At 40.9% G+C, this 26,898-nt stretch overlaps 1 protein-coding gene across 8 annotated transcripts in view; it reads right to left on the reverse strand.

Moving 5' to 3' along the window:
* Positions 1–26,898, reverse strand: part of RAD51B (RAD51 paralog B) — a 293,246-nt gene that overhangs the window by 184,484 nt on the left and 81,864 nt on the right. For all 8 annotated transcript variants that reach the window (XM_053385239.1, XM_053385213.1, XM_053385246.1 and 5 more), the window contains one exon: positions 1,578–1,674. In XM_053385239.1, the coding sequence (XP_053241214.1) occupies positions 1,578–1,674 (97 nt within the window). The remainder of the gene's footprint in view (positions 1–1,577; positions 1,675–26,898) is intronic.

A 26,898-nucleotide genomic window follows, 5' to 3' on the forward strand; every position in this document is an offset into this window, starting at 1 on the left:
AGATCTAGCCAACATGAACATAACAAATCCGCCTTTTATAGGTAAACATTTGAGGGTGGCAGCTGGTCAGAAGAAGTCTGGGCAAATTGTTTTCCTAGTTTCTTTTGAAGATGTGTGAAACCCATTCTGGTTCCCTTATACTGAATTAGACTTGTTGCACATTTTAGTCCTGCAACCGGTCTTTCTATTTAAATAGCAGCAGAGCCTGTGGAATGAAAGAGTACCCTCATCACCCTCAGCCTGTTACAGACATATTCTCCCAAATCAAGACAGAATTGATTTTGACATTGTTTTAATACCTATATAATCCCTATAACTTGACACATTACAGAACAGCAAGTATATTTGCCGCTGGGTGTACCTATGGCAGGGAGCCATGCCCAGTCCCAGCTCCCTAGCACATGTCTCTGCGTAATACCTGCATTTACAAACATGGATTTTTCATACACATGCGATACACTTTACCGTATGCACACAATATAATATGCAAAGTCACCCTTGCTTTCAAACTATGTCCATATATGGAAGGTATATGCAGTTCCTAGTACAATGTTGGAGCCTGCTAGCAGGTACTCAATCGCAATGTAGAAAACAGCATACTAGTAGCAGAATTTTCTAATTGCTTTTAGGAAGTTTTTTTATTTAGGAGTAAGTAATGCATAATATATATTCATACTTTCTGCCATCAGGTTTCTATTGAATTCCTTGTCAATATTACTAGAGCACAACTTTCAACTATTTCTCTGTGAAACTGTTTCCTAATACGAGTTGCAAGATGCATCGTTTGAATGAATAGATCACAGATAAGGTAAAGGACTCAGAAAATTGCTTTTAATTCTGTCACAGACTCTTGTAATTTCACTTTGCCCCAGTTCTACAATAGGCATGCTGTAAGGGTAAAAGCTATAAAAGACTTAAGATAGTAAATAATTTGATACTATAGTGATAGGTGCACATGGTTAGATGGAAGATAGTGAACCAATTGCATCATTTCCATATCCTTATCTGATGCAGCTTTTTAACAAAATTAGGCTGTGTTACATCACACACAAGTTTCTACAGCATAATGAAGTATTTAGGTCTGCACTGTGCTATACAATATGTGAAACAAAATCATTGCAGAAACATGAGTATTTATTCTTTATCCGACAGAGCCAACTTGCTCTTCTATTGAGTAGCTGATAATTACGGCCATTGCCTCGTGTTTCTGTATCACATTAGATCAGCAGAATGATCCAACTATTCCCTCAACTACCTTGCCTCTAACAGTGATGGGAAGGTTCTGTAATTCACCAGGTTGGTAAGTACATAGCAATGTTTTGAAGCATGCTACCATACAAAATGTGGGGTAAACAAACCCTTCTAAGGTTCCAGCATGCAGATCAATACCATTTACTGGTCTTAAAGAATGAAACTCTAAAAGTTGTTTCAAAGGGGCTTTGAATTCTAGCTACATCTTACACTAGGTCAAATAACCATATTTGTATTGCCCCTTAAATATGAAAAAGAGACTTACGAGTAGTAGTGGAAATTTGTGTCAGGGTCAAGTTTCAACTGTAATAAAAAGGGTTGCTTACCTTCAGACAGAGAGAAGTCATCAGCTGGAGACAGCAGGTCTGCCTGTACAGCAAGGCCATCGCTCAGCCACGTGGTAATCTGATTCGTCAAGATAACCTGCAAACAGACATGGAGAAGGAAAAAGTATTAGAATTACAAGAAGAATATACAGTGGTAGCTCAGAGAAGAATTGGAATGTATATAGGCAGACAGGCAACCCTCAACACCCACCCTAATTTTCAACCACTTCAATTCCTTCCTAGAAATGTTGGATCAACTATAGTAGCATCATAATAGACTGCTGCAGAAAGCAAATCCTTTCAAGCAATCTTTTCAGATTACTTATGGGCTTCACATTACACCTCATATCTCCCAGGTACGAGAAAGGGATGCCTTTGTTGAAAAGGAGTAATGGTACAGAGAAAACAAGTATGTAGGAGCCAGGATGGGAAGTGATGAGTGTTTAGGGCCCGGTTGGTGCGGGTGTGCATAAAATTCAAAAAAGCGAATAAGAAGGCAGTTTAAGAGCCAGATGGGTATATACAATGAGGATCCTAGAATATCTGTTAAGCTTATAATATAGGGTGATGCATGACTTCAAAAAAATCAGACAGATTTAGTGAATGCGACAAACTGAATTGGGCCACCTCATCATTTCAAGTGTATGCTGTATAGAGCCAGTGAGGTAAGATGACATTGCTAGTCCCAGTCAGTCTGGGCTAAAAACAAATAAAAATAAAATACCATGGAAACAAAATATTACCAGAGCTATCCCATCTTTGTTGATCAATGTTAGAGCACCTATTTTGTATGCAAAATGTCAAAGGCCCCTGGTATCTCTAGGTAGGGCAGGGAAAGCCTCCTGTCAAAGCTTGGAGAGAACTGCTGGTCAGTGTAGACATCACTGAGACAGATGAATCCATGGTCTGGCTTGGTGTAAGAATTGCTACCATGATAGTCTGGAGCACCAAATATTTCCATGTTGTCTATCCAAGAGAGTGATTCTGTCAGGATCTATCAGGATTCAGGTTAGAAGCCTTCTGATCTATTATGCACTGGGGTCCCATTTGCTGTTATGCACTACAGATAGAGCAAGAAGGTAGAGTATTGTTTTCTACATGGCTCCAGCACATAGCTGTCAACTTTTCCCTTTTCTTGCGAGGAATCCTATTCAGAATAAGGGAATTTCCCTTAAAAAAAGGGAAACGTTGACCGCTATGCTCCAGCACCTCACCACCAGTTTCCTCTTGAGCAATCCTGGCTATAAAATGAATAGTATAACTAATTCTAGCTCACGCCTGAGCCTTTGCCTGGGCAAAAAAACCAGACTTTATTCTGAACATGACTTCATAGTTGTACATCTGTATTTCTGCCAGGCTTACTTGTCCCTCCTATAGCTTCCCATCTGACTGATCCTCTATCAGGTTGCCACCTTCTTAGCATGCCTGTACCAGCCTACATGCTTGATCCAACCCCTGCTTCTGTGGTAGGTAGTGTACAGAGATGGAATAAAGAACAGTTCAATATGTTATGTGTCTGCAATGTTGCAGGCTGACCATCCTTTTGGTGTTGAGGAGGCAAGATACCTTGCTTAATTTAAAGAGATCAAACAGCAACACACACATATTATAAATTTGTAAGGTTGTTGTCATGCTGCAGTTTCCTTGACTACTAATAGGTGATCAGGGAAACTCCAGCGTAGTGACAGAATGGCAGGCAGGCAGACGAGAAGCAAGCAGTATAAGTGACAGGCAGCCCAGGTGAAATGGCAGACTGAAGCACCCCTCTCCTCCCATTAAACATCACTGGAGCGGCATTTGGAGGATAGGTGGTGCTTTACAGAATGGTTTGCCAACCTGCTCTCTGAAGCACCTCACACAGGTCACTTTGGGATGTGTATTTGTTTATCAACAATGCTGAACTTAGAGCTACCCTGACTGCTACCACTGAATCTACTTAATGATTGCCCATTTTTGTTACCATGAGATGAACCACCTCTGCTAGCTGAAGTGGCTAATTGGATAATGTACCACCACCAACAATTAAATTGAACATAATGCAATTCACGAGTTTGATGGGATAATACAGGCAGGAAGTCCTGCCATAGGCTAACCAAGGAAAGAAAAAAGGGCAAGAGTAGATTGGTATTGGGGGATGAACAGGAAGTTCAAAGCCCAACCAGAACTTCGAAGCCCTAATTTTACCAAACCTTCCCTGCACAACAATATATTAAACATGGGCTAAGATGGTGATCTCCATTAAGTGTACTATATAGCCTTTTACACTCTCAGAACATCTTTTGTTTAGACCAGTGATGGCCAAACTTGGCCCTCCAGCTGTTTTGGGACTACAATTCCCACCATCCCTGACCATTGGTCCTCTTAGCTAGGGATGATGGGAGTTGTAGTCACAAAAAACAGCTGAAAGGCCAATCACTGGTTTAGACTCTAATGTAAACCCTTTAAGTCTAGAGTTGCCACAGATATCCGAAATCCAAACTGCATTTCACCACAAATTTTCAAGTTTACCTAAAAAAATCCACTACAGATTTCTCTGGGTTCCTGAAGGTCTCCAAATGAGCTATGCTTCATGATGTATTTGTGCAATAGTGAAGCAATGCTTAGAAGCTGCTCCTGCTTGACACAATTGAGGTAATTTGCACCATCCACACTAAGTTGGAGGTCATGGAAAGAAGGGCCCGGTTCATGCCCTACATTTACAGGCTTCACAAAAGGCTTCTTACCATATTACAGGCTTCATACTGTATTACAGTGTGGTATGCTGGTTTGACAGCCACGGACAGGAAGTCCCTACAGAGGGTGGTGAATACAGCACATATCATGGGCTGTCCTCTGAGTTTGCCAGATGACAGCAGGAGACTGCTGCCTCAGGAGAGCAAGGAAAATTCTTAGGGCCGACTCACACCCCACCCAGCACCTCTGTAATCTCCTACCTTCAGGCAGGAGATACAGAAGTATAATCAACCGCACCAATAGTTTTTATCCGTGGGCTGTTGGACTGCTGAATGGAAAAAAAAATAGTGGTGCAATTGACTTCCAACAAGCACAAAGAGTGTGAACAAGACTGAGTGTATGGGGGGGGGCTCATTTAATTTCACTGTACACAGGTGGTGTAGTGACAATAAAGGCTTCTTCTTCTTCTTCTTCTTCAAAGCCAGTGAGTGTGCTTGTCCCAAACCCCAGCGTACTCTAAGTCCCAATAGTGCTCACAGTCCCGAGGGCAACGCTAGAGATGAGTCAGATGCTCAAATACAGCTTCAGGTCCAATGCAACGAGAAAGGTTCTAAGTCAACCCAAAAGACCAGGTTCCTGTCTCTGAAAAAGATCCAGGGTTGGAATCCTAGTCAGTCGCAAAATCAAAGTCCATTGGAGTTCCCAAAACAACCAAACCGTGGACCATCAGTGGTGAAAGTTCAGCAAACAAAGAGTTGCTACCTTGCTTCCCTTTTATTCCTGCCAATCTTGTTTGATGCACCTGAGCTTGTTCCAGCTGAGTAGCTGTATCTCTCCCCTTAATGAAGCATGTGATCCTCACCTGTCTTGAGCCTAATCAAGCTAAGTGGCCACAAACCTCCTCCCAGACTTAACAAATCCCATGATCTTCACCTGATCAACTAGTAAGCTGGGCTGTGGTCTCTCGCCTGCCTCAGTCTCTTAAAGTGCACTTCCTGCAGAGTCCTCATGGCTCACGAGGAGACCCTCCCCGGAGCCCAAAGAGAATGTCAGTGAAGGTGGGGGGAAGCCCCAAAGACACTGGAGGTACAGCAGGGCTTTGTTTATGCTGCTCAGCCTCCCTGCCTAACAGCAGACACTTTCTCACATGTTCTCCAGCCTCCTGCGAGCACCAGAACTTGAATTCTAGTTGTGGGTATTTTGGGTGTGGATTGAAGAGAAAGTGGCAGAGTTCACATTTAAAGGGCGTTTAGAGGGTCTCCCCACTCTACACGATTTCATTTATGCGCTCAGGAGCCTGGAACGTAACCCCCGTGTAAGAGGAGTCACCTATTCACCTATTCCATATTCACATTGGTTTAATGGGATTAGGACCACAGCAGATTCAGCATCGAAGCAGTCTCCACTGACAGCAGTATGCCAGTTCCAGATTCAAAATCCTAATGCAGAGCCAAAGAAGACGGAAATGTTAAGTAACATCCAACAGAAACAGATGTGAAGAAGAGGAATAGGACATATTTGAGATTAATGTACATGTCTGTGCACACTTACACATTATGGCATGGTATAAAGTTTTTATTGGCAGATATTTGCACTGACTACATTATTCACAAATGTCAAAAGAACCCATGAGTGATGTGGTCATCCCACATTTGCTCCACTATAAACATTGCACTATGCCATTGTGTGCTTTTTGTGTTCAGTGCCTTTCTGTGTTCAGTAGTTTGTTTGTTTGTTTGTTTGTTTTTTGAAAGCACACTACAAAATCAACAATTTAAAGTGCCTAACATAAGACACCAATATACAAGTGCATTGGTTTAAACACACACTTTGTGTAAATCTGTAGTCCCTGGCATTTGAAGAAGAAAGGTGTCCCAGAAACTGATTTATGACTGCTTCTACAGAAAGGAATAAGCAAGCTATTTTTGCAATGCATTTTCTCAAATACATCTTCTGCCCTCCCCAGGACCACACTGAAACTACTAAATATTACTCTGTCATCCTTGTAAAACTGGTTGAGTAAATAAGGCATTTTCTGTAAACTTGTGGTCTCAACCTCCTTGTTGGTTTATTGCAAAATTAAAGGGAACATAGTACAGAACCATCAATCAGTAACCAGCAAAGGTACAGAGGCTTTGGAATGCATCGGAATTAAGGGGAAGGGGGAAACCTCACATGAAATGGCTATTATGAGAACAGGGCAAAATTCCCCATTTCACATGTAGCAGCATTTAGGAAAACACTAATTAAAGGCTTCCCATTGAGATGGGAGAGTTAGTACAAAACACTTAGATGACTCCAAAATGGCTTTCCCCTACATTAGTGCATGTTTCTTGCTGTTTTTAGTGCACTCCAGCAACACAGTAGAGATAATGAGGTAAAAGCAGCAGTCATTTTCATATGGCCAGGACAGTTACTCAGCATGTTGCAGAGGAATTGTTTTTTATTTTTATTTTATTTTCTATTAATCTTCTCTAGGGCAGCAACTTAATTCCTATTTGGCAGAAGGGATTGTGCATCTCAAAACCCTTAGCTATGAGTTTCTCCAGCCCAGAAATGTCAGCGCACTTAGCAAGCAGTGCTGCTGTGTTCTATGACCTGCTGATAATTAGTTGAACGAACAATGCCTGAAGTCTATCCTTTGGTGAAGAAGCAACTGCATACAGTATTGCTAAGAACACCAGGAAACCATTTACTAACTCATGATGAGAAGGACATCATAGCGATGCACTTGATATGTTGAGCTGGGGCAATGGCCAGTACGTGAGCGCAGGGAGAGCAGCTGTGTTCAGCCTTGCACCTGCTGCAAATGACAGGCAGGGGTTACTGACAACACATAACTTAAGACTAGACATTGGATTAGCAACTTCCTTTGGCTCTGGGCTCTCTACAGGTAAAATCTGCTCCATGAGCATTAATAACAGCTTGCCACACATGGTTGAACAGTTGCCCATTACCTCATCCAGGCTTACAGTGAATCACTGTGATATTAGCACCTTTCAAAAGAATTGGTGGTCTTTACACAATCACATGGCTGGGTGTTTATAATGAGAAAAGCTAGGTTCAAGGTAATAGTTCAACCCTACAACATCAGACTTTCAGACAAAAGAACATATCCAATTGCTATAATCACAGAAATAACACTGTCAGCATTAGAGCTCCTCCTTGCCAGTGTCACTGGAGTTGGGAGTTTTCTGTAGAAGATGGGTGCTGGAGGAACTGTTCAGAGCCTCACAACAATCTCCAGTGTTCTCAGAAGCGTTGGCCAAAATGGAAAAAGGAATATTTTATTCACTTCCAAAACAATGCAATTCAAAAGGCTTTGTCTCACTCAAATTAGCCCATTACTTCTCTAGCTGTCATTCATCTATATTTACACCCACTAATCCCCAGGTAGTTGACAGGGAAGCATGTGATTGCTTTTCCAGCATATGGTAAACCACAAACCTTGAAATTCACCAGACAAGTCATAATGTCCACATTTCCATATTCTTGTGAGATGCTACTAGATTTTCTCAGTTTGGACAGGATAATAGCACTGAAGCAATTATATTCCATAGCACATAAACAATTCACATAAATAATACTGCATCCTAATAACAAAACCTCATCCTGAGCAGACCACTTATTAGAACACTAAACTCTAGCACCTTTGATTGAAAACTCAGGGTTCATAAAATTGTGGAAAAGTTGCACCCAGATTGACTAAATATGGCAATTCCACAATATGGTTTAATAAGGAAGTAGAAGTACACTGGACCCACTTCCAAGTCCAGCAGCATGCATAGGCCAAGACTAGCTCCAGACACAAAATCTGCATAGCCAAATTCAACACGTGAGTGCAAGAATTACAAACATATAGGTTTGGGGTTTATTAAAGCATACTTCCCAAACTTTCGTTTTACTGCTGAACTGCCACATTTAAGTGTAAGAAGATGCCATACAGGTGGTATTATTATTATTATTATTATTATTATTATTATTATTATATTTTATTTATTTATTTATTTATTTTTATATGTCTTGCAAGCATGGGAGTATGCTTGCTGGGATGATTCAAGTACAGTGGTACCTCCGGTTGCGGATGGGATCCATTCCGGAGCTCTGGTTGGATCCCGAGGTTTCCGCAACCGGAGGTGCCTGTTCTGCGCATGTGCATGGCATGATAGAGCGCTTCTGCACATGCGCGAGCAGTGAAGCCCAGAAAAATACTTCTGGGTTTGCCACTTTCGCAACCCGAAGTTTACGTTACCCGAGGGTGGCGTATGCCGAGGTTCTACTGTATTATAATGGGAGAAGTGCTGCAATGCCCACATGACTCACTTGGCTTTCAACTGTATCAGTGTTGAAAATGTAGGTTGTCAGTAAAGTAGCTAAAATTGCCTGTGGCACATGGGCATGAAGTCACATAAGTAGCTAACTACTTGAATCAGCCCACCTCAGCAGGAGTGAGACAGGAAAACAACATCAACTTCATTCCTCCCAATTTTTAAAATAATCCAGTCACTTGAAAGAAACACAATATATTTTGGGGGGGGGGGGCAGCTATTGACTGCCAGTCTCTCTTTTTCCTTTAAAATGGCTACTAGCGTGTTAGGATAATGATCATGCCTACCCACTTGAGATTACAAAAAAGAAACATCAATCCACTCAGACCATCTAAATTGTGTGATTGGTTCCACAATTACAGTGGTGCCTCGCAAGACGAAATTAATTCGTTCCGCAAGTTTTTTCTTCTTGCGAGTTTTTCGTCTTGCGAAGCATGGTTTCCCATAGGAATGCATTGAAAATCAATCGATGCGTTCCTATGGAAACCGCCTTCAGACCAGGTCCGGGGACAGTCTGTCCCCCGACCTCTTCTGAAGGCTGGGGGGGGGGGGGACAAGGGCTTTTCTTCCCACCACCAGCCTTCAGAAGGCTGTTCTGAAGGCTGGCGGTGGGAAGAAAAGCCCTTCTCCCCACCTCCCGCCCCGCAAGCTCCAGGGACAGGAGGGCTTTGCTGCCGACCGGCAGCATTTTAAAAGCCCCCGGGACAGCGGAGACTTCTCTGCTGTCCCGGGGCGATCTTAAAATGCTGGCGGGCGGCAGCAAAGCCTTCGCTGCCGACCCCCAGCATTTTAAAAGCCCCCAGGTCAGCGGAGGTCTTCTGAAGGCAGGCGGTGGGCGAAAGTCTTTGCTCCCACCCGCCTGCCTTCAAAAGCCGTCCGCAGCGCTGCACTTCTCCACTATCCCGGGAAGGCAGGCAGGGGGGAGCAAAGACTTTTGCCCCCCGCCGGCCTTCAGAAGAGGTTACTTCCAGAAGTAACCAGAAAGGGTTACTTCCGGGTTTCGCCGCTCGCGCATGTGCAGACGCGCAAAATGTCACGTGCATGCTCAGAAGCGGCAAATCGCCACCCGTGCATGCACAGACACGCCGCTGCGGGTTGTGTTCTTTTCATGTTGTGAACGGGCCTCCGGAACGGATCCCGTTCGCAACCAGAGGTACCACTGTACACTGATGCCCTACAATGTGAGCTACTTGAGGACACTGAAGGTGCTCTAGATACAAGCATGGGCCCATTCACCAAGTAGTTCATTGGTTCTCCCAGACCTACCTATAAATGCTTCAAGCTGACTAAGATCTTGCTTGCATAGTTCCTTAGTCTTGCTCCAGGTCTCTTCCAGCCTGTTGCCTGCCTGTCTTCTAACTTGCAAGCATCCTAATCCATTTGTCCACCCCTTCTGTCTGCTTCCTACCTGCATACTTATCTGAGCATATCCCTAAGATGTTTAATTCATACTCTTGTCGGCAACAGATTTTGTCCTTCATGTTGCATACCTGGTCTCAACCCTGCTAAGTCTTGCACTCCCTGTATCCCTGGTTCCCTATGGCACAGAACTGACAGAAGGCAGCTTCTGAAACAACTTCCCTAACAAGGGCAATTGAAGAAGGCACACCAGAAGACAAAGACAAGGAAAGGGCTGGGGGGGGGATTAAACACCAGTGCAAACTGGCCTCTGCATTTAGTTCTGCATTAGAGAGGGAAAATACCACATTATGCAATTCGCTTTTAAGCGTTTTCTGGGAAGTGCAGAGACTGGATGCAAGTCTGTGCCAAAGGCTTAAAAATAATCACAAGAAATTAATAAGAGTTCTACAACAAGCAGGGAAAACACAAAACAACACACAAAAATGTGCTGCTCCCAAGCAGCTACATGTCTTCAAATTGAAACTACCACCACCCAGAAATAGCCGCAGGGTATTGCCTTTCCTCCTCTATGAGCAAGGAACGCAGCCAACACAAATGTAACCTTCAAAACCTACCCTCCTGCCCCCCGTGTTGTTCTACTCCACCAAAAAATGGTCTACGTGCCTTGAGGGACTGCTTCATATCCAAACAGCCCATGCATTTGGAGCCTGTACAAACCTGTTTGCAGAGACATGCGCAAGACATCCCCAAAGGCCAGGGCGGATCAGATTGCCTTGCCTCTTCCACATCCTGCCAGACTCCCAGGGCTTAGGGGTTAGTTTCAACATGCTTTTCCTATCCTCTAGAAAGTTGTGAATAAAAGCACAGATTTCTGAATGGAGATTCTCCATCCAAAAATGTGAACTATCTAAAGTAGAATGGACAGTCTGTATAGAGCAAATCTGTACTGTACTTGGTTGGTCAAGATACTCTTCATTTAGAAGATGCAAATGTTTTATTGGCAAATTACACAGGGTGTTGTTTTTTCACTACAGACAGCTTGAGGTGGGAGGAAGCTATTTTGCACACAGTCTCCTGAATAGGTGTGCTTATGTTAGAAAACCAAACAGTTCACAATGCTATTGGACTGCTGCATTCTATAGCTCTGTATTCCTAGTCTAGTGTTAATTGCTGGAAGACTTTAAACTGTGGACAATTTGTGGCCCTCAAATGGTTAAGATGTGGGCCATACCGTAAGGTTGTACAATAGTAACTGTGTCATATGAAACAATGTGTAGGTACATTTTATGGCAGGAATCCACCTCTAAATGTAGCACGTATGCACATACCTAAAGAATTGGGGGGGGGGTGTCATAACACACACACCCCCGCATACAAGCTTTGCAGAAATGCACTGTAAAACCATGAAACATCACATCTGATTAATTCTTACCAATTATATGTTTTGAATTGATGTTTGTCTGTTTGCTATGCATTTGGGCACCTCTTAAGATACAGTAACCAAGCTTTGTATGATGGTTCCTAAGATCAAGAAGCAAGCTTTCGCCTGCGTTCCAATGCAACTTAACACCATTTTAAATCAAGACAGCCGACTACCATCTTGATTCTAAACAAATTTTGCATAATGATTCCTGACATCAAGATTTTCATCTATGACAGGATGGAAATGGACGCCATTTTCAAATTAAGATGGCAGATAGAATCATTCAAAACTGCATTAGTTTTAACCACGGATTTCAAAATTGCTGAATACATTCTTATTTAGACACGCCTACCCATATGTTTAGAAAGTTTGCATGGCTACTGTTCAGAAATCCACAAGTCCCACTCTCCTTCCCTATGTCAAAGAAGAAGAGAGAGCTTACACCAAAATACCTGCCCAAACAGGGGGGGGGGGGGGAGAACGGAGATAGTGCCTGCCTAATACAGGCAGCTCCCCATTTATGTGGGAGTTACAGTCCAATGCACCACACGTGCTGGTGAAATTGTGTATAATTGAAAAAGACTGCAAGCGCCCCACTCCACCCTTTTTGTGACGTTTCAGTGATGTCTTTATGACATTTCTGGGTCACTTCTGGGTTTGACCTGATGCATGTATACACAGTCGTGCACCTATTGGAAGCTTGTAAATGGGGGACTGCTGTATTCTAGAGGAGAGGATTCTAAAGGGTAGATGCCACAATAACAAAGGACTAATTCCTAAAGGCAGAGTGCAGTGATCAATGGTATATAAAGAGCGATGTGATCTTTCTGCGCAAATAGTATGTGCATAATTTTAAAAAGTCTAATAGAGTCCAGAATACATATTTAAAGAAAAGCTAACACCTAATACTTTATGTCTGATGAAACTCCATGGCACAATTTTTTAAGTTTGTAAAACATAGTGTAAATGTAAAAGATTTTTCACTGTAGTGAAAGCAGCCATTTGCAAACTTTAACTTCACCTGCAATTACAGATATACCGTAATGCTCACTACAAGTTATATTTTTGTGGTGCTTTATATGGTGTTAAATAGTAATTTATTGTGCACATGACATGTAGCTTGTAAATTACTCTGGGGAAATAAATTCTTTAAAAGCTGTATACAGACAGATAGCAAAGCAAACACACAAAATTTGGATGGTTCTTAACAAAATAGAGAGGCCATGTATATACATTATATATAAAAATCAAACTTGTATGAAAGAGATTGTCTTACTGGTTACGCTAGTTTGAGGTTTATGGCATTAGCTTGACTCATATGGCCTTTTTCTAGATAAATTACTTCAGTTAGCTGTTCATGGTTTTCCAAAGCCAACAAGGCCTTGTCATATTTTAAAATAAATCCTAATTAACTTGTTTAGCAAGGAGGCTAGCTCATGTTATTCCATTTCCAAACTTCACTGAAGCACAAGTGGGAAACACCCCACAAAGAAAGAGTCCAATGAGAACGTAAGAGCCCTGCTGTATCAAACCAAAGGCCCATCTAGTTTAGCATCCTGTTCTTCCAGCGGCCAGCCAGATGCCAATGGGAAATCCATACACAGAACATAAGCACAATTGCTTCAGGATTCTCAGCACAGGGTATAAAGAGACAAACTGATTCTGATACTGGGGCTAATGGGTAGTCATAATGATTAATAGCCTGCATATTTTGTAATAGAGCTTCATTAACTCTAAAAGTTAGGAAAGTTACCAGGATGTCTCTCTTTTCCTAATCTTGATGCTGTTTTTGCTTCAATTTGAACAGCTGTTTCTATACATTATTGAAAAGTTATTTAGTTTCTCACATTATGTGGTGTACTGAGGTGGCCACATGAAAGATGCCTTGAAACATAAATGGGGCATAAAAAAACTACGGATCACATAGTTACTTGACAGATGTTTCTTTTCTGGTGTGTGTGTGTGTTTGGTAAGTAGGCAACAAAGCTGGAGTGTCTTTACCAGCTTCAACTGGCTGCCCAGATGCAATGCTATCCGTACAGGGATAATCTACTTTCAAAAATCTGTGTTCTGGTAACTTTTATGTTAAGACTGTTGCAATGCATTTTATGTGGGCCTGCCTTTAAAGAGAGTTCAAAACTACAGCCACTGCAGAATTCAGTGGTCAGATTACTGAGACCAGAAGATCTGAGCATATTGCACTGATTCTCACCCAACTGCACTGGCTACCAATTAGTTTTTGGGCTCAGTTGAAAGTGCACAGGACCCCAATACCTCAAGGACTGCTTCTCCCCACAAGAAACAGCCCAAACACTGCAGTCTTCATCAAAGGCACTAGTTTTTCTGCTATACTGCAAAACACAACATATGCCTCTATGTATACTGTTTTTCAAAGATCAGCCAAACATGTATCAACTAGAAAACAGTTTGGCATTTTTAAAATTAATAAGGCAAAATCCCCTTAGCTATTGGCTTTTGCCCAGGATTATGACGGAGATCTTATAAACTATATTTTACTTGACATCTTGCCCATAAAGATTTCCACAATTTAATTTCTGAGTAAGTTTCTCCCGTCATAAGGGCATTGACAATTTCACTTACATGCAACAAGGGGGTTTGTTCCCATGTAACTGGTATCAGCTTTCATATGAAAACAGAGAGACTTGCTATTTCCATCTATGCAATAATTGCTTTTTCTTAGAATGCCTCCAAATCATCCTAGACTTATAAGAAAGTTGCTGCTTTTGCCTTTCTTTCTCCCCCCTTTACATTCTGAGTAGATATAAGGAATTAATTAAAAGTTAGCTGTCTCTTCATGGTTTAAAACATTAATAAAATCAGGTGTGAGTCATGTTTCTGCTCCTACTCTTCATTCCTACTGTCACAAACTGTGGCAACTAGGCAAGTCAAGTGATCTTTCATACATCCTAGAATCAAATCACACTTTCTCTGCCATTTCTAGACATTCAAATGGCTTAGGAAAGTAATTCCCAAGCTACTGTTCAAAACCAGAGAGTAAACTGTAGTTGACCTCTGTAACAGACCAAACTAAACCCCCAAGTGACAGCTTCTTCAAGTGTTCCAATGCTGATATGGATGGGAAATCTGGTGACAGCTGAAATGTCAGCTGACTTTGTGGAAGGAAAGGTCTGTCAGCTGTTCCCCAAAGACATCCATGATTGGGGGGGGGGGGGTATTCCATAAGATTCAGGCAGTAACATGCTTTGGGTGGAGATAAGCAATCACATTTTGTGAAGAGTGAATTTCTGAAGAGAAATTCAGGAGAGCTTGGAAGAGAGTCCAAGTATTTTAATGTGTACATTTACCTTAATTAGGAACCTTTTGCTCTTATGATGGTTTCACAACACTAATTGTGGAAAGTGTATATTAAAAAAACTCTAAGTTTTAATTTAGCTCAGAGCGGGTGCTTCCTAACTGAATACTCTTTAGTTCCAAAGTTTAGGCAGGTTCCTTGAACTATGTATTATAGGCTAATGCAGGGCCTGTACAGTTTCATGGAGGTTTACAAACCAGGTTTTGGACATTCCTGCCTGGTTCAGACATAACAGTTATAGAATGTTATACATCAGGGAGTTGAACATCAGATGTTTTGGATTGGAACTCGTATTATCCCTGACCGTTAGCCATGTAGGGGCTGATAGGAAGTTCCTAACAACAGTTTTGAATGGATCCCCAATCCTAAATTTATGCATCTGGCTCTCCCTGCCTAAGTGCAGAACCTTACATTTGTCCCTATTGAAATTCATTTTGTTAGCTTGTGCCCAGTTCTCCAGTCTTTAAGGTCATTTTGAATTCTGATTCTGTCTTCTGTGGTATTAGCTACCCCTCCCAGTTTGGTGTCAACTGCAAATTTGATGAGCATCCCCTCAATTCCTTCATCCAAGTCATTTATAAAGACGTTGAACAACAACAGGCCCAGGATAGAGTCAATAAGCACATACAGTGGTACCTCAGGTTAAGTACTTAATTCGTTCCAGAGGTCCGTGCTTAACCTGAAACTGTTCTTAACCTGAAGCACCACTTTAGCTAATGGGGCCTCCCACTGCTGCCGTGCCGCCGGAGCATGATTTCTGTTCTCATTCTGAAGCAAAGTTCTTAACCTGAGGTACTATTTCTGGGTTAGCGGAGTCTGTAACCTGAAGCGTAGGTAACCTGAGGTACCACTGTAGATAGATGTCATCTAGCTGAGAATGTGTACTAAGATTTTTCAAAATCTTTTGACAAGGTAACTTACCAAAGTCTCCTGAGTAAACTTAGAAGACATGGAATAAGAGGAGACATTCTCTTGTAGATCAGAAATTGGTTAAATTGCAGGAAGCACTGAATGAAGACATGTAAAAAATGGAGTCCCTGAGTAAGTTTCAAGACCTGTGCTTTTTAATTTGTCCACAAACAATCTAGACTAAGGGGTGATCAATGAGATGGCCAAATTAGCTGATGATACAGGTTATTAAAACAAAAAGAGGTTGTTAAGAGCTCCAAAAGGACCTCTTAAAACTGAGTGAATAGATAGTAAAATGCCAACTCCAATTCAATGTCAACAAGAAGTGATGTTATGCCAGGTCAAAAAAATCTTAAATTCAACTATACACTCATAGAATGTGAATTGGTGGTGACTGACCAGGAATGTCATAGTGGATGGGAATATGTCAACCCTGTGTATGGCAGCTGAGAAAATATAAACAATCATGCCAGGGATAATTGGGAAAGTAATTGAAAATAAAACCGCCTATATCATTATGTTGTTATACAAGTTCTCTTGTGCTTGGGTCCTGCTTGTAGGTCTCCCACAGGCATCTGGGTTGCCACTGTGGGAACAGGATACTGGACTAGATGGGGCATTGATCTGATCCAGCAGACTGGATCTTAAATGTTCTTAAAAGGGTTGAACCACAATCTAGCCTTCCCAAACAACAAAACATGGAATTATGCTGTACCAGTCTCATCCACCCACCCACCTACCTAACCAACTCAGGAAATAATAGGAGATTTGATAGTAAGACGGGGAAAAGGAAAAGGTGAAGGTTAAATTCTTTCTACCAGAGCACCACTTCCCAGAACTTCAAAGCAGTAGCATGGGGCTACTAATTGATTTTTTGAAAAACACTTTGGCCCTTAGTTCCTAGCAACAGAGTTTTGACTGGACTACCTACAGCCTAATGCTGACAGAGACTGAAACTCTTGTAAACCAGACATGCTGCAAGAAAAAAAGAGCCATAGTTTCAGAATTATTTTGTCAGAATCATGGCTGATAAGAATAGTATCTCATGCCTTAGCACGACTGAAAAAATGCAATGTGTATTAATATGCTGATCTTACCTGCAGCCAGATCAATGTACCCATTTTAGTCTGTTATCATGTACAATGAGGTGGGGGGGAAGCATAGCTGGAAGCCAGGCATGAAGGATCAAACTAGCTGGGGGGGGGGAATCATTAAAATCTAGATTTTAGATTCTAAAGAGCAGAGAGTTTGCAAAAGAAAAAGAAGAAAGATCAAGTGTGTCAAAAGCTGGTGAGAGTTCAAACAGAACAAGAACAGAAAAGAGGCTCTTCGATTTAGCAGCCAGGAGGTCATTGGAGATTTAGCAAGAACTGTTTTGGTAGAATTAAACAGACGGAAACCAGACCAAAAGGGGTCAAGGGAGCAATTGGAGGAGAGAAATGTATTACAGCGGGTGCAGACCACACATTCAAGTAACTTGGGAGACAAAAGGAAGGAGGGACCAAGTGGTGCTTTCTGAGGATGAAAGAAACAGTGGTGTGTTTGAAAGCTGTGGGAAAGTGAGAGTCTGACGATGAGCAGCAAAAAAGGAGAAATGGTGGCCTGTTAGAAGATAAAAGAGGGTAGAGGAAGAGAAACAGTGGAAGAAAGAACACAGAAGATGTCACTAAGAGAAGCAGGATTGAAAGCATTTAAAAGGGAAAAAACTGGTGCATCAATGGGAAGATGGAGGAGGAAACTCAAATGAATCGAATCATTCTAGATCTATAATAGAAAATGAGATGTTGAACAGAAAGGTATAAAGTTTATAAAGAGAATGATAAAGGTATAAAGAGAATGATGAGTGGATTTCTGGGGAAGTAGTCATGTTTTGCAAAGATTGCCTAAACTGAGCTGCTGGCTTGCTTAAATGCACTTGTGTCCTGGCATATACATGTCCACTGCTTGCAATCTGTAGCCCTGATGCAGCAAACGTTGACTACATTTTAATGCTGTATGTCTATAGGCAGCACATGGCAGTAAGTACACTGTGACAGAGTCTCTGTGCAGTACTTACATGGGTTAGTAATTTGTGCTTGAGCAATGTGGCATTTAAATCACTCCCAAGGTTAGTTATGAGACAAAGCAAGACCTTTTCAGTCATTGCCCCAACACTACAGATTATTTTGTCACTGGAATTCCTATCAGCCTGAACTTGCAGTTATTCAGAAGAGCAAGTAAGCTTCCTAACATTCATTTCACACATTATGCTTTGTTACTGTGACTATTCAGTAGACAGCTGAAGTCACTGAGAATCCCTGATGAGTACATCTGTAAGGTCCATGCGCCTGACATATTCATAAACAATATATTCTTTTTAAAAACCTGAGGTATACAAAGGTATACAAAGTTAATTAAGTCACTCTGTGAATTAATAAATACTAATGCTGTTTCACCTGGAAAAGTAAAGAATTTGTTTTTGTCCTTTACAAGTGACAAGTGCTAATGGTGCATTATATAATTTTAGAACATTTTATTTTTGTAACTTGTCAGACTTATTTATGACCCACTTCCCTGCCTACCAATATGAAGAAGAACTTCCTGACAGTAAGAGCTGTTCGACAGTGGAATTTGCTGCCAAGGAGTGTGGTGGAGTCTCCTTCTTTGGAGGTCTTTAAGCAGAGGCTTGACAACCATATGTCAAGAGTGCTCTGATGGTGTTTCCTGCTTGGCAGGGGGTTGGACTCGATGGCCCTTGTGGTCTCTTCCAACTCTATGATTCTATGATTCTATGAAAAACTGGCCCTTTAGATGTAGCTACTCTGCCACCTACTGTTGCTTTCATGGTTATATCAGAAGTATTCATGAAAGTAGGAAAGCAAAATAAAGAAGCTTATTAATAAATCTACTTATTAGTTTTATTTAGGACAACACATAATTTAGTACTGTTTAATATTTTCTGTTGAAGAAAAATAAAGTACTAAAAGCACTTTATACATTTATAATGTTATACATTATAAATCTACTCCTCTATTATTTTTCTTCTCCTGAAGGACAGTTTTCTGCACTTATTGCATCTCTTATGCAGAAAATGGATGATTGTCTCCATAATACTGAATTGTAAAGTGTTTTCATAACCCACAGGGAACACGGACATCAAAGTTTCACTGGTTCCCAAACATTCACCAAGTTTAACCACCAACGGAATTTCATCTTTATGCATCCCAACATCCAAATCAAATCCCTCACATCATGCCCTCTCACAAAACTATTTGACTAGCCTTGCAAAACACACACACACACACACACACACACACACACAGAGAGAGAGAGAGAGAGAGAGAGAGAGAGAGAGAGAGAGAGAACGCTCCCTCATCCCAGTGATGGCTTGCAGCCCACTATTTCAGAATCATGGTCTTAAAAACTCCATGATGCTCTTTAGGCTTTTGACAAACTTTACATGCATTCGCTCACATTCAGTCGTCTTTCCCCACGCTATCCTTCCCTCTCTGATTCTGTTGTTTCATTACCCTTGATTCTCTCTCCCAGCCCTTGTTGAAATTTATAATGTAAGAGTCCTTAGAATCAGGACCTGTCCTTACTTGTTTCTGTTACTTGTATTTTTGTCCTATGTATAGAAAGTACAAGAACAATCTTTTTTCCCCCTGCCACATATCTTGCTGCTTCCAGCTTCTTAGCATCTGCAAGCTGAAGGCACTGCCAGCAAGGCAGTGAAGGGTTAAAACAGTCTATCTTTCATTTACAGCTCCATTAAAGGCTTGTTGTTCAGTGTTAGTTTTGGCAGCTAACAACTGTTATCTAGAGTAAACATACACCCTCTCTCCAAAGTCTTTGATTTCCAGCTGCCTGTTAGAGGCAACACTCCCACTTCTCTAAGTTAACACATCTATAATAGCATCAGATTCCAACACAGGACTTAAAGAATTTCATTTCATCGAGTGTACAGATTAACTGCCAAGACAACATCCCACCTACAGCATTTCTCCAGGAGGTATTCTAAGAAACCCCAAGAAGAAAAAGCTGCAGGAAAACAAGCCACCCAGTTTACACGGCAGCACGACTGACAGACAGGCTTTCCAGCAATTCACTAGAACTGCAGGAATGCAGAGGTGGATTTTCTGGTTGGACTACAGAGGTCAACTACAGTTGATGCACCTTATTTACTTTAAAACTATAAACCATTCTTTCATTCATAGCTGGATAGATTTAATGGCCACAGTGATCCATAAGATGTACTTTTAAACCTTTTATTTATCAGAAATCTAAAAAGTCCATTGCTGGGTACTGTGAAAGGTATTGCTGGATACCATAGAAGCTGCTGCCAAATTAGGATTTGGCACTGCCCCAGTTGCCAACCTCGCAAGTTTTAAAAAGATTTAAAAATTCAAATAGGAAGCTGCTGTCTTGGCTCCTCCCTGCTCCTCCTTTCTTCAGTCTGGCACCAGTATAGCATGCAAGGCACTTTCTGGAGCTTCCAGAGAAGCATTGGCCAGACAGAGATATACAGAATCTGCCTACAGACCCATGAAGGGTGGGACAAATAGGAAACTGCTGTTTAGGAGGCTGAAAGGACATGCTGTAGCACCCTCCTTCCAAAGGCAGCCTCAGCTGAAGCCAAAGTGTGATTTTGTAATTCTAAAGGGAATCAGGTGGTGTTGACTATGTGAATGCTCTGCAAATCTCTTGCAGATGGGCATTTAGGGGGAAGGTCACAGGGACTGCCACAGCCCTAGACAAGTGAGCCATGATTCTGGAAGGTGGAGGCATAAGCTAAAAAGGCGCATCCTTCCACCCATCCAGTAGCGTAGTGGATGAGACTATTTTCCAATCAATCGAGAATCAAAGGAGCAGCCTGGTCTGTCATATGGACGGGATACAGTAAATGTAGACCTGCAGTGCCTTTTCAAAAAAGGGCAAAGTGCAACTCTAAGGTTGGAGCTGATCTATTTGGTGGAGCGTTGGATTGCCATTGTATAGTTCTTTTTCGGATCGACCAGAAGATGATTCACAAAACAGAGATTGAAGTTGAAGTTCAGTTCGGACCGCACCAACACAAGTATACACAAAGAGAGTTTTTCTCATGGACTCATTTCAGTAATATATGGACTGCTTGGCTTTGAGATACTGAGTTGCACATGTCATTATTATTTTGGCATTGTATATATTATTTAAGATTTCATGTTAGTAGAAGGTGTTGAAATGCTGTACATTATTGTAAATGAGTTTTTGTAATCGACATACAGAGTTGTTTAGCTTGTGACTTGCAGTGCTTGACAAAAATCAAGGGACTGCTATGCCTTTTCTGACAGATGTACCAGAGAAGGGCAGAATGACAGAAGGATCAGTATTCTATAAATTCTGTTTTTAAAGAGAATTTTTTGAGTTGACTTTGAAATGTTGCAGCTGCCCTAAGCTTTGAGGTAACATATTATCAAATATAAATAAGCAAACATCTGTTTCAGCTAATAACTGAAGATGGGTGCATTAGGAGAATATTAATGCAAATGTTCTAGTGTTTATCTTACATGTTTGCTCTTGTCTATAAAGACTGATAAATATTAAGCAAGCCAAACATTTGTCTGACTAAATCTACTCTATTTTGTTAAACTCCTGTTCTGGGCTCACATCTTTAATAGAGCAAATAAATATTGCTCATGGTTTCATTTCTGTTCAAAAAAATCCAGTTTCAAAGAGCAGTAGTATAGTAATGCATACTAATTTCTTTGCCCCACAGAATTCAAGGAAGTGTGATATGGAGAATCACAGTTAGCTTTGTCATTCCCAGTCGAATATATCAAGTATCCATTTACATCTGAGTAGACTGGTGTCAAGCTCACAACTTTCAGCAACGTAATCATCCTAACTAATGTTCAAACAGTATCCTTAGAACACAATTAGTGCAATCACTGCAACTTCCAGCAAGGGGGAAAGCCTCTTCACTCTTCTGAAATGTGGAGTATCCCTATTTTTCACCCCCCAAAAATTCAACAGATTCTGGCACTACTTGCAGCCTGTGATTTGCTGATTTGCTTCTCTGTTCCAAGATGGATCCAAGCAGTATTTCTTAACTACCAATAGGATTCTATTTCACACCTAATGTTGCATTCAATGTCGCAGCTACAATGAATCTGTCATTGTGAGTCAAACACAAAAAGCACCTATGAAAGAAACATTCACTTCCTCTCTAGCAAAAAATCTACAAACAGATGAATGTTAAAAAGTGAGTCAAGTTGGCACAGCTGCTATTGAAATGTCATGACAGAACAGGGTGGGAAAGGAGACTGAAATGCCACACCTTGATTTGTGTACAAAAGACATTAGGGGCAGTATCAGAACTCACACCAAAGCAACCTAAGCTACTTCTCATTTGCTTTGAACTTCCAAAATAAGCTTGCTGTCCTGCAAGAAAACATATGCATGGAAATTCAGGCATGTGTAGGGGCATAGGAAGTTGCTAAATAGAGTCAGACTATTGGTCCATATAGCTCAGCATTACTGATTGGGCAGTGGCTCTTCAGGGTTTAGACAGGATGTCTTTCCCATCACTATCTGGAGATGCCAGGGATTCTGAATGCAAAGCAAATGCTCTAATACCAAGCGACAGGCCTTCTCCTCCTAGGGGCTAAAAATCAGAATCACAAAGTCCCCAATTCAAATGTCATCCCTATCAGGAACTCACTAGGTAAGCTCAGGCAACCTGAGGCCAGTTACTACCTCTCAATCTCAGCCTCAATTTTAAATGAAGATATAATTATACTGACATATTGTGCTACAGTATAATAAGCATTGCTGACATTGGATCTCAACTTTGCTTCTGCTGGAGATAAATTTCGCTCATTTCCCCCTTTGCCTACAGAAACTTGCACCCTCTGAAAATCTGCTCCAGGTGTTAGGGGACCCTCCAGAACAGCTGGGAAGCTGCAAGAGGAGGGGAGAATATACAAATCACCTTCTGCCAACAGCATCCCTCCACTGGATCAAAAGCCTTTTGTGGACAGAAGGAGCCCTTCTGTTTGTGGGTGGCCAAGTCTGGATCCAACCCATATTATGCAGAGTATACTGATCATGCTTTCTATTGTTGATAACAGCTTCAGAGGAAAGTCCAGACTTACTTCCCTTAACAGTATCTCCTAATGTAGTCTTGTAGTCTCACACAGGACAGGAAACTTCCTGACACCTACTTCAGGCTCAAGCCTTTCCTCCCTCCCCACCACCAAGTCAGGGAACTCCTGACATGAGCAGGGACCCCAGAGGCAGTGGTTGGCTGCCAATTTCCCACAATCTCATGATGATGTGTTGCTTCAGAACACTGCAATAGATTATTAAAGAGGGGGGAGAGATCTAGAGGTGGGGAGGAACAAGTGCAGGGTAGGTCCAATCTGCAGGCATCACCACTGGTGTTCTCTCAGCAGACATGCACTTGCTCATCCCCAAAAGGATATGAGTTTAACATATAGTGGTACCTCAGGTTAAGTACTTAATTCATTCCGGAGGTCCGTACTTAACCTGAAACTGTTCTTAACCTGAAGCACCACTTTAGCTAATGGGGCCTCCTGCTGCTGCCGCGCCGCTGCTGCACGATTTCTGTTCTCATCCTGAAGCAAAGTTCTTAACCTGAAGCACTTTTTCTGGGTTAGCGGAGTCTGTAACCTGAAGCATATGTAACCTGAAGCGTATGTAACCTGAGGTACCACTGTACTGCTCTGATCTATTGGGTCACAGTCTTTATACAGTAATTTAAAACTTACAACAATCTGTATAAGGTAATTCCCAGCAGTTATCAAAAGTTCTACACTATATAGGCAACCATTGGAACCCTGTGCATTTGCTTTGGTAATTACTTTATAAGAAGCTAAAAGTATGTCTCGGGGGGAGCGGGTGAAGTCAAGAAAGACAGCTGTGCACTGGACACTTGGGATGAATTTACATAAAGACCCATGTGAGTTTCGTTACCCTTAACTCTATTCCACATAAATCTTTGATCACTGGTAAAGAATTTTCATTAACAGAGCTTGGCACACTTATTTTCTGGGAAGTCCTTCTCATGTGGCTGCCCTTCTCTGGCTGCCCTATGGTTCCCTTTCTGTTTTGTTTCGATTAAAATAAACTTGTTCCCCTCCTACAGAACTGGAACAGTTTGTTCCACCCTAATGTAGCTGAGGGTAGAAGGAGCAACTGTTCTGGAGACTAAATGGATTTTTCTTCTTCTGCAACTAATTTTTGTATTTTGGCACTTGGAGCTATAGCACAGCAGCACCTCATGATGCAATATAATAAATACCAGCCAAAATACAGTGTGGCTGATATTCCCATACATTTAGCAGACATCTTCCTTCTTATTCTGAAGGAAACATGTTTAAGACAAGAAATATCAAAATATGTCTGCTTAAAAAACCAGGTTATATATAACACAATACATAATGATTTGGGTACAACCTATCCTAGCTTTCATGCAATTTATTGATGACACCTCTCTAGGCCAAAGACATGAGAATTACTCTTCTTTTTTCTTGTTAAGTCTCCCATTTATTTGCAAAACTAGGAATGTATTTGCTGAATCTAACAAAACATACAACTTAATTCAGGCCAAGGTTTGCTGATCAGTATATTATAAAGTTTCCTTCTGGGAAAAGGCAAACGGAAACTAAATAAGAGTAACTATTCAACACGTACAGCTTTGCAGTGAACTGGGGTTTTGAAAAACAAAACACGTCATAGTACACATGAAAAGGTTTTTCAATTAACATTGCTGCTTTGAAACCATGACTACACCACAGTAGTCCCCTACAAGACTCTGCCAGCATCTCAGTAGCCCCTGAATAGATACCATTGACAAACGTCTCATTTTTCCAAAGATCTATACGCCTTTTTGATCAGTCCTGCCTAATTTGGAGCTCAAGCGCCCCCCAAAAAACCCCGGGATCTATTTCCTTCAGAATTCCACAAGAAAGGGTATAAGAATCACTAATCAACAACAAGAGTCAGGAAAAGTGCAATACTTCAGTAAACCTTGTCAAAGCAGAAGTGCAGCATCTGCAAAGTGAGAGGTTTTCCGTAAGTTGAAAAGACTTCAATCCCTTGCTGATTTGCTCTCTGATTTTTTAAAAAATAAAAAGAGAATAGACCAATGATGATCATTTATTTTGACAGCACATCTGTTCTCTTTGGCTTCACTGTGCAACTGCCCTAGATAAAAGTAAAATAACTGAGGTCTGGTCTACAGCTGAGACATTTTTCTGAATGTAATCCTTAGTCATGTTAACCACTTTATCCACACATAAATTAGGTGGTGGCATAATCTGAGATGGAAAATTTAGAATTCTGATTCTACTATGCCCAAATATCTATGCTGAATTTTCACCGATAAGTGATATTTTGACCTATTAATCAGGAAACCGCTGGTCACAGTCTAAACAAACATTCAGAGCACACTACTCCTTCATGAACAAAAATGTGATTCATGTAAACTAACTAACTACTTAACTTCAAGGGATGCCTTTGATGCTAATTTTCTTTTTAGTGGACTATCATCATACATATACTGGTTCAGAAAAGCATAACTTAAGGCAACTTAAACTGATTATTTCTAACAAAGTTATGTGTCTACTAGCCAGCTTCCAAGATTTTCTTAATGTGCATCTGTACTAGTAAAATATTATTCTCACATCTTAAGATATGTATCTAAGATTTCACTACAGTTAAGGAATACAACTGGTGAGTCAAAGTTTTATAGGCCTCAATTCAGTGAAATACCGCTGTGTAACATTACTTTTAAGTGTGCTATTAAGTTTCAAAGGACCTGCTAACATTTTAAACCTTGGTTGAATAAAGGTGAGATTTGTCCTTTATATTTCTGTTATAGCCCATATCCGTGACTCCTGTAAATAGGAGGACAAATACAGGACAAATCTCACCTTTATTCAACCAAAGGTTATCAATCAGAAGAATAGTCAACTTTTAGTTTAAAATCTTTTTTGTTTGTATGTTCACAAACAAATGTTTCACAGGAGGGACATATACATGTAAATGTGTTCTTCTTGAGAGTAGACTGATTGCATGTAACACTAAACCATGGCTTAACAAAATGTGTCCAAGTTGAAATAAGGCTGAGCAAAAAAACTGGACTGATGGGCTACTTCTCCTTTCTTCCATGCAGCCAGGAGAAGGACTTCTGCAGCATTTAATTTCATTATCCATGAATCCGGTATTGCCATTGCATATAAACCAGAGATTGTGGTTTAAAGCAAACTCCAGTATAAACAAACCAGCTTCATAACCATGGTTTGATGTTGACTTGCTGAGAAACTGACCAGAGTGGAGGCTACACTGGAACAATGCTAGATAAAAAGATAACTCTGTAACCTACAGTGAACAAGGGGTATTAAGACAGGAATGGGGAAACTTTTCCCAGATGCAAACTGAATTATCTCAAAAGATAATCTATTGAGGGTAGCATGTCAGCTGTGGATGGAGTCAGATAATTTATTACACAACAAATTTCTCTGGAACTGGAACTCAGTTGTACAGTCTACGCTATGGGAGGCTTTAAAGGAATGAATATTTGTTGAATGAAATCTTCTTCAATTTGTTGGCAGATTCACATGGTTTATGTAAAGACCACACTTTTTTAAAAAATGTCCTCAAAAAATATATACAATAATACACATGAAAAGGAAGCAGAGAAAAAATCCCAGTAACATTTTAAAATGAAGTTTAGGCTTCTTTATTCTGGAACATTATGAGATGCATTTGGGGGAGAAGAGGTAGAGGGGAATCAGCAAATGTTGCAGCCTCCTCCTATCACCAGTGAGATCTCTCAGATGGATCAAAATTCTTTTGTGAATGGAAGGAGTCCTTTCATTCATGAATGGAAGGTCTGTATCCAACCCAACAAGTTTGTATGTCAAGTAGGTGTCAAATCAATCTATCAGAAGAGGGCCGTGAATCAGAACCTGCAATGCAAGCTCAGAACTTTTGGTTGGGACATCTTTACACATTCTGGAGGGCAAAATGTTACAAACAATAGAATTCTACTAACTATCCTTATAAGTCTACTTTCCACATTACTGAATTGTTTCAAAGGTTATTCTTCTGAAATTTAGCCAAATATTTCAGCAACTTTAACTTCAGTTTCAAATTTAACACAATGCAGATTCTGAAAATGCAAATGCCTTTAAAGAAAGCCATATGGTGGAAAGTATTGTACTTAAGTTTTCCATTAAAACTTGGAAAGCCTTTCTTTCTGACTTGAAATATACAAGGGGTTCAAAATTAGAGTTCATGATCACCATC

Source organism: Podarcis raffonei, chromosome 1 (genome assembly GCF_027172205.1).
Source record: "Podarcis raffonei isolate rPodRaf1 chromosome 1, rPodRaf1.pri, whole genome shotgun sequence".
NCBI lineage: Eukaryota > Metazoa > Chordata > Lepidosauria > Squamata > Lacertidae > Podarcis > Podarcis raffonei.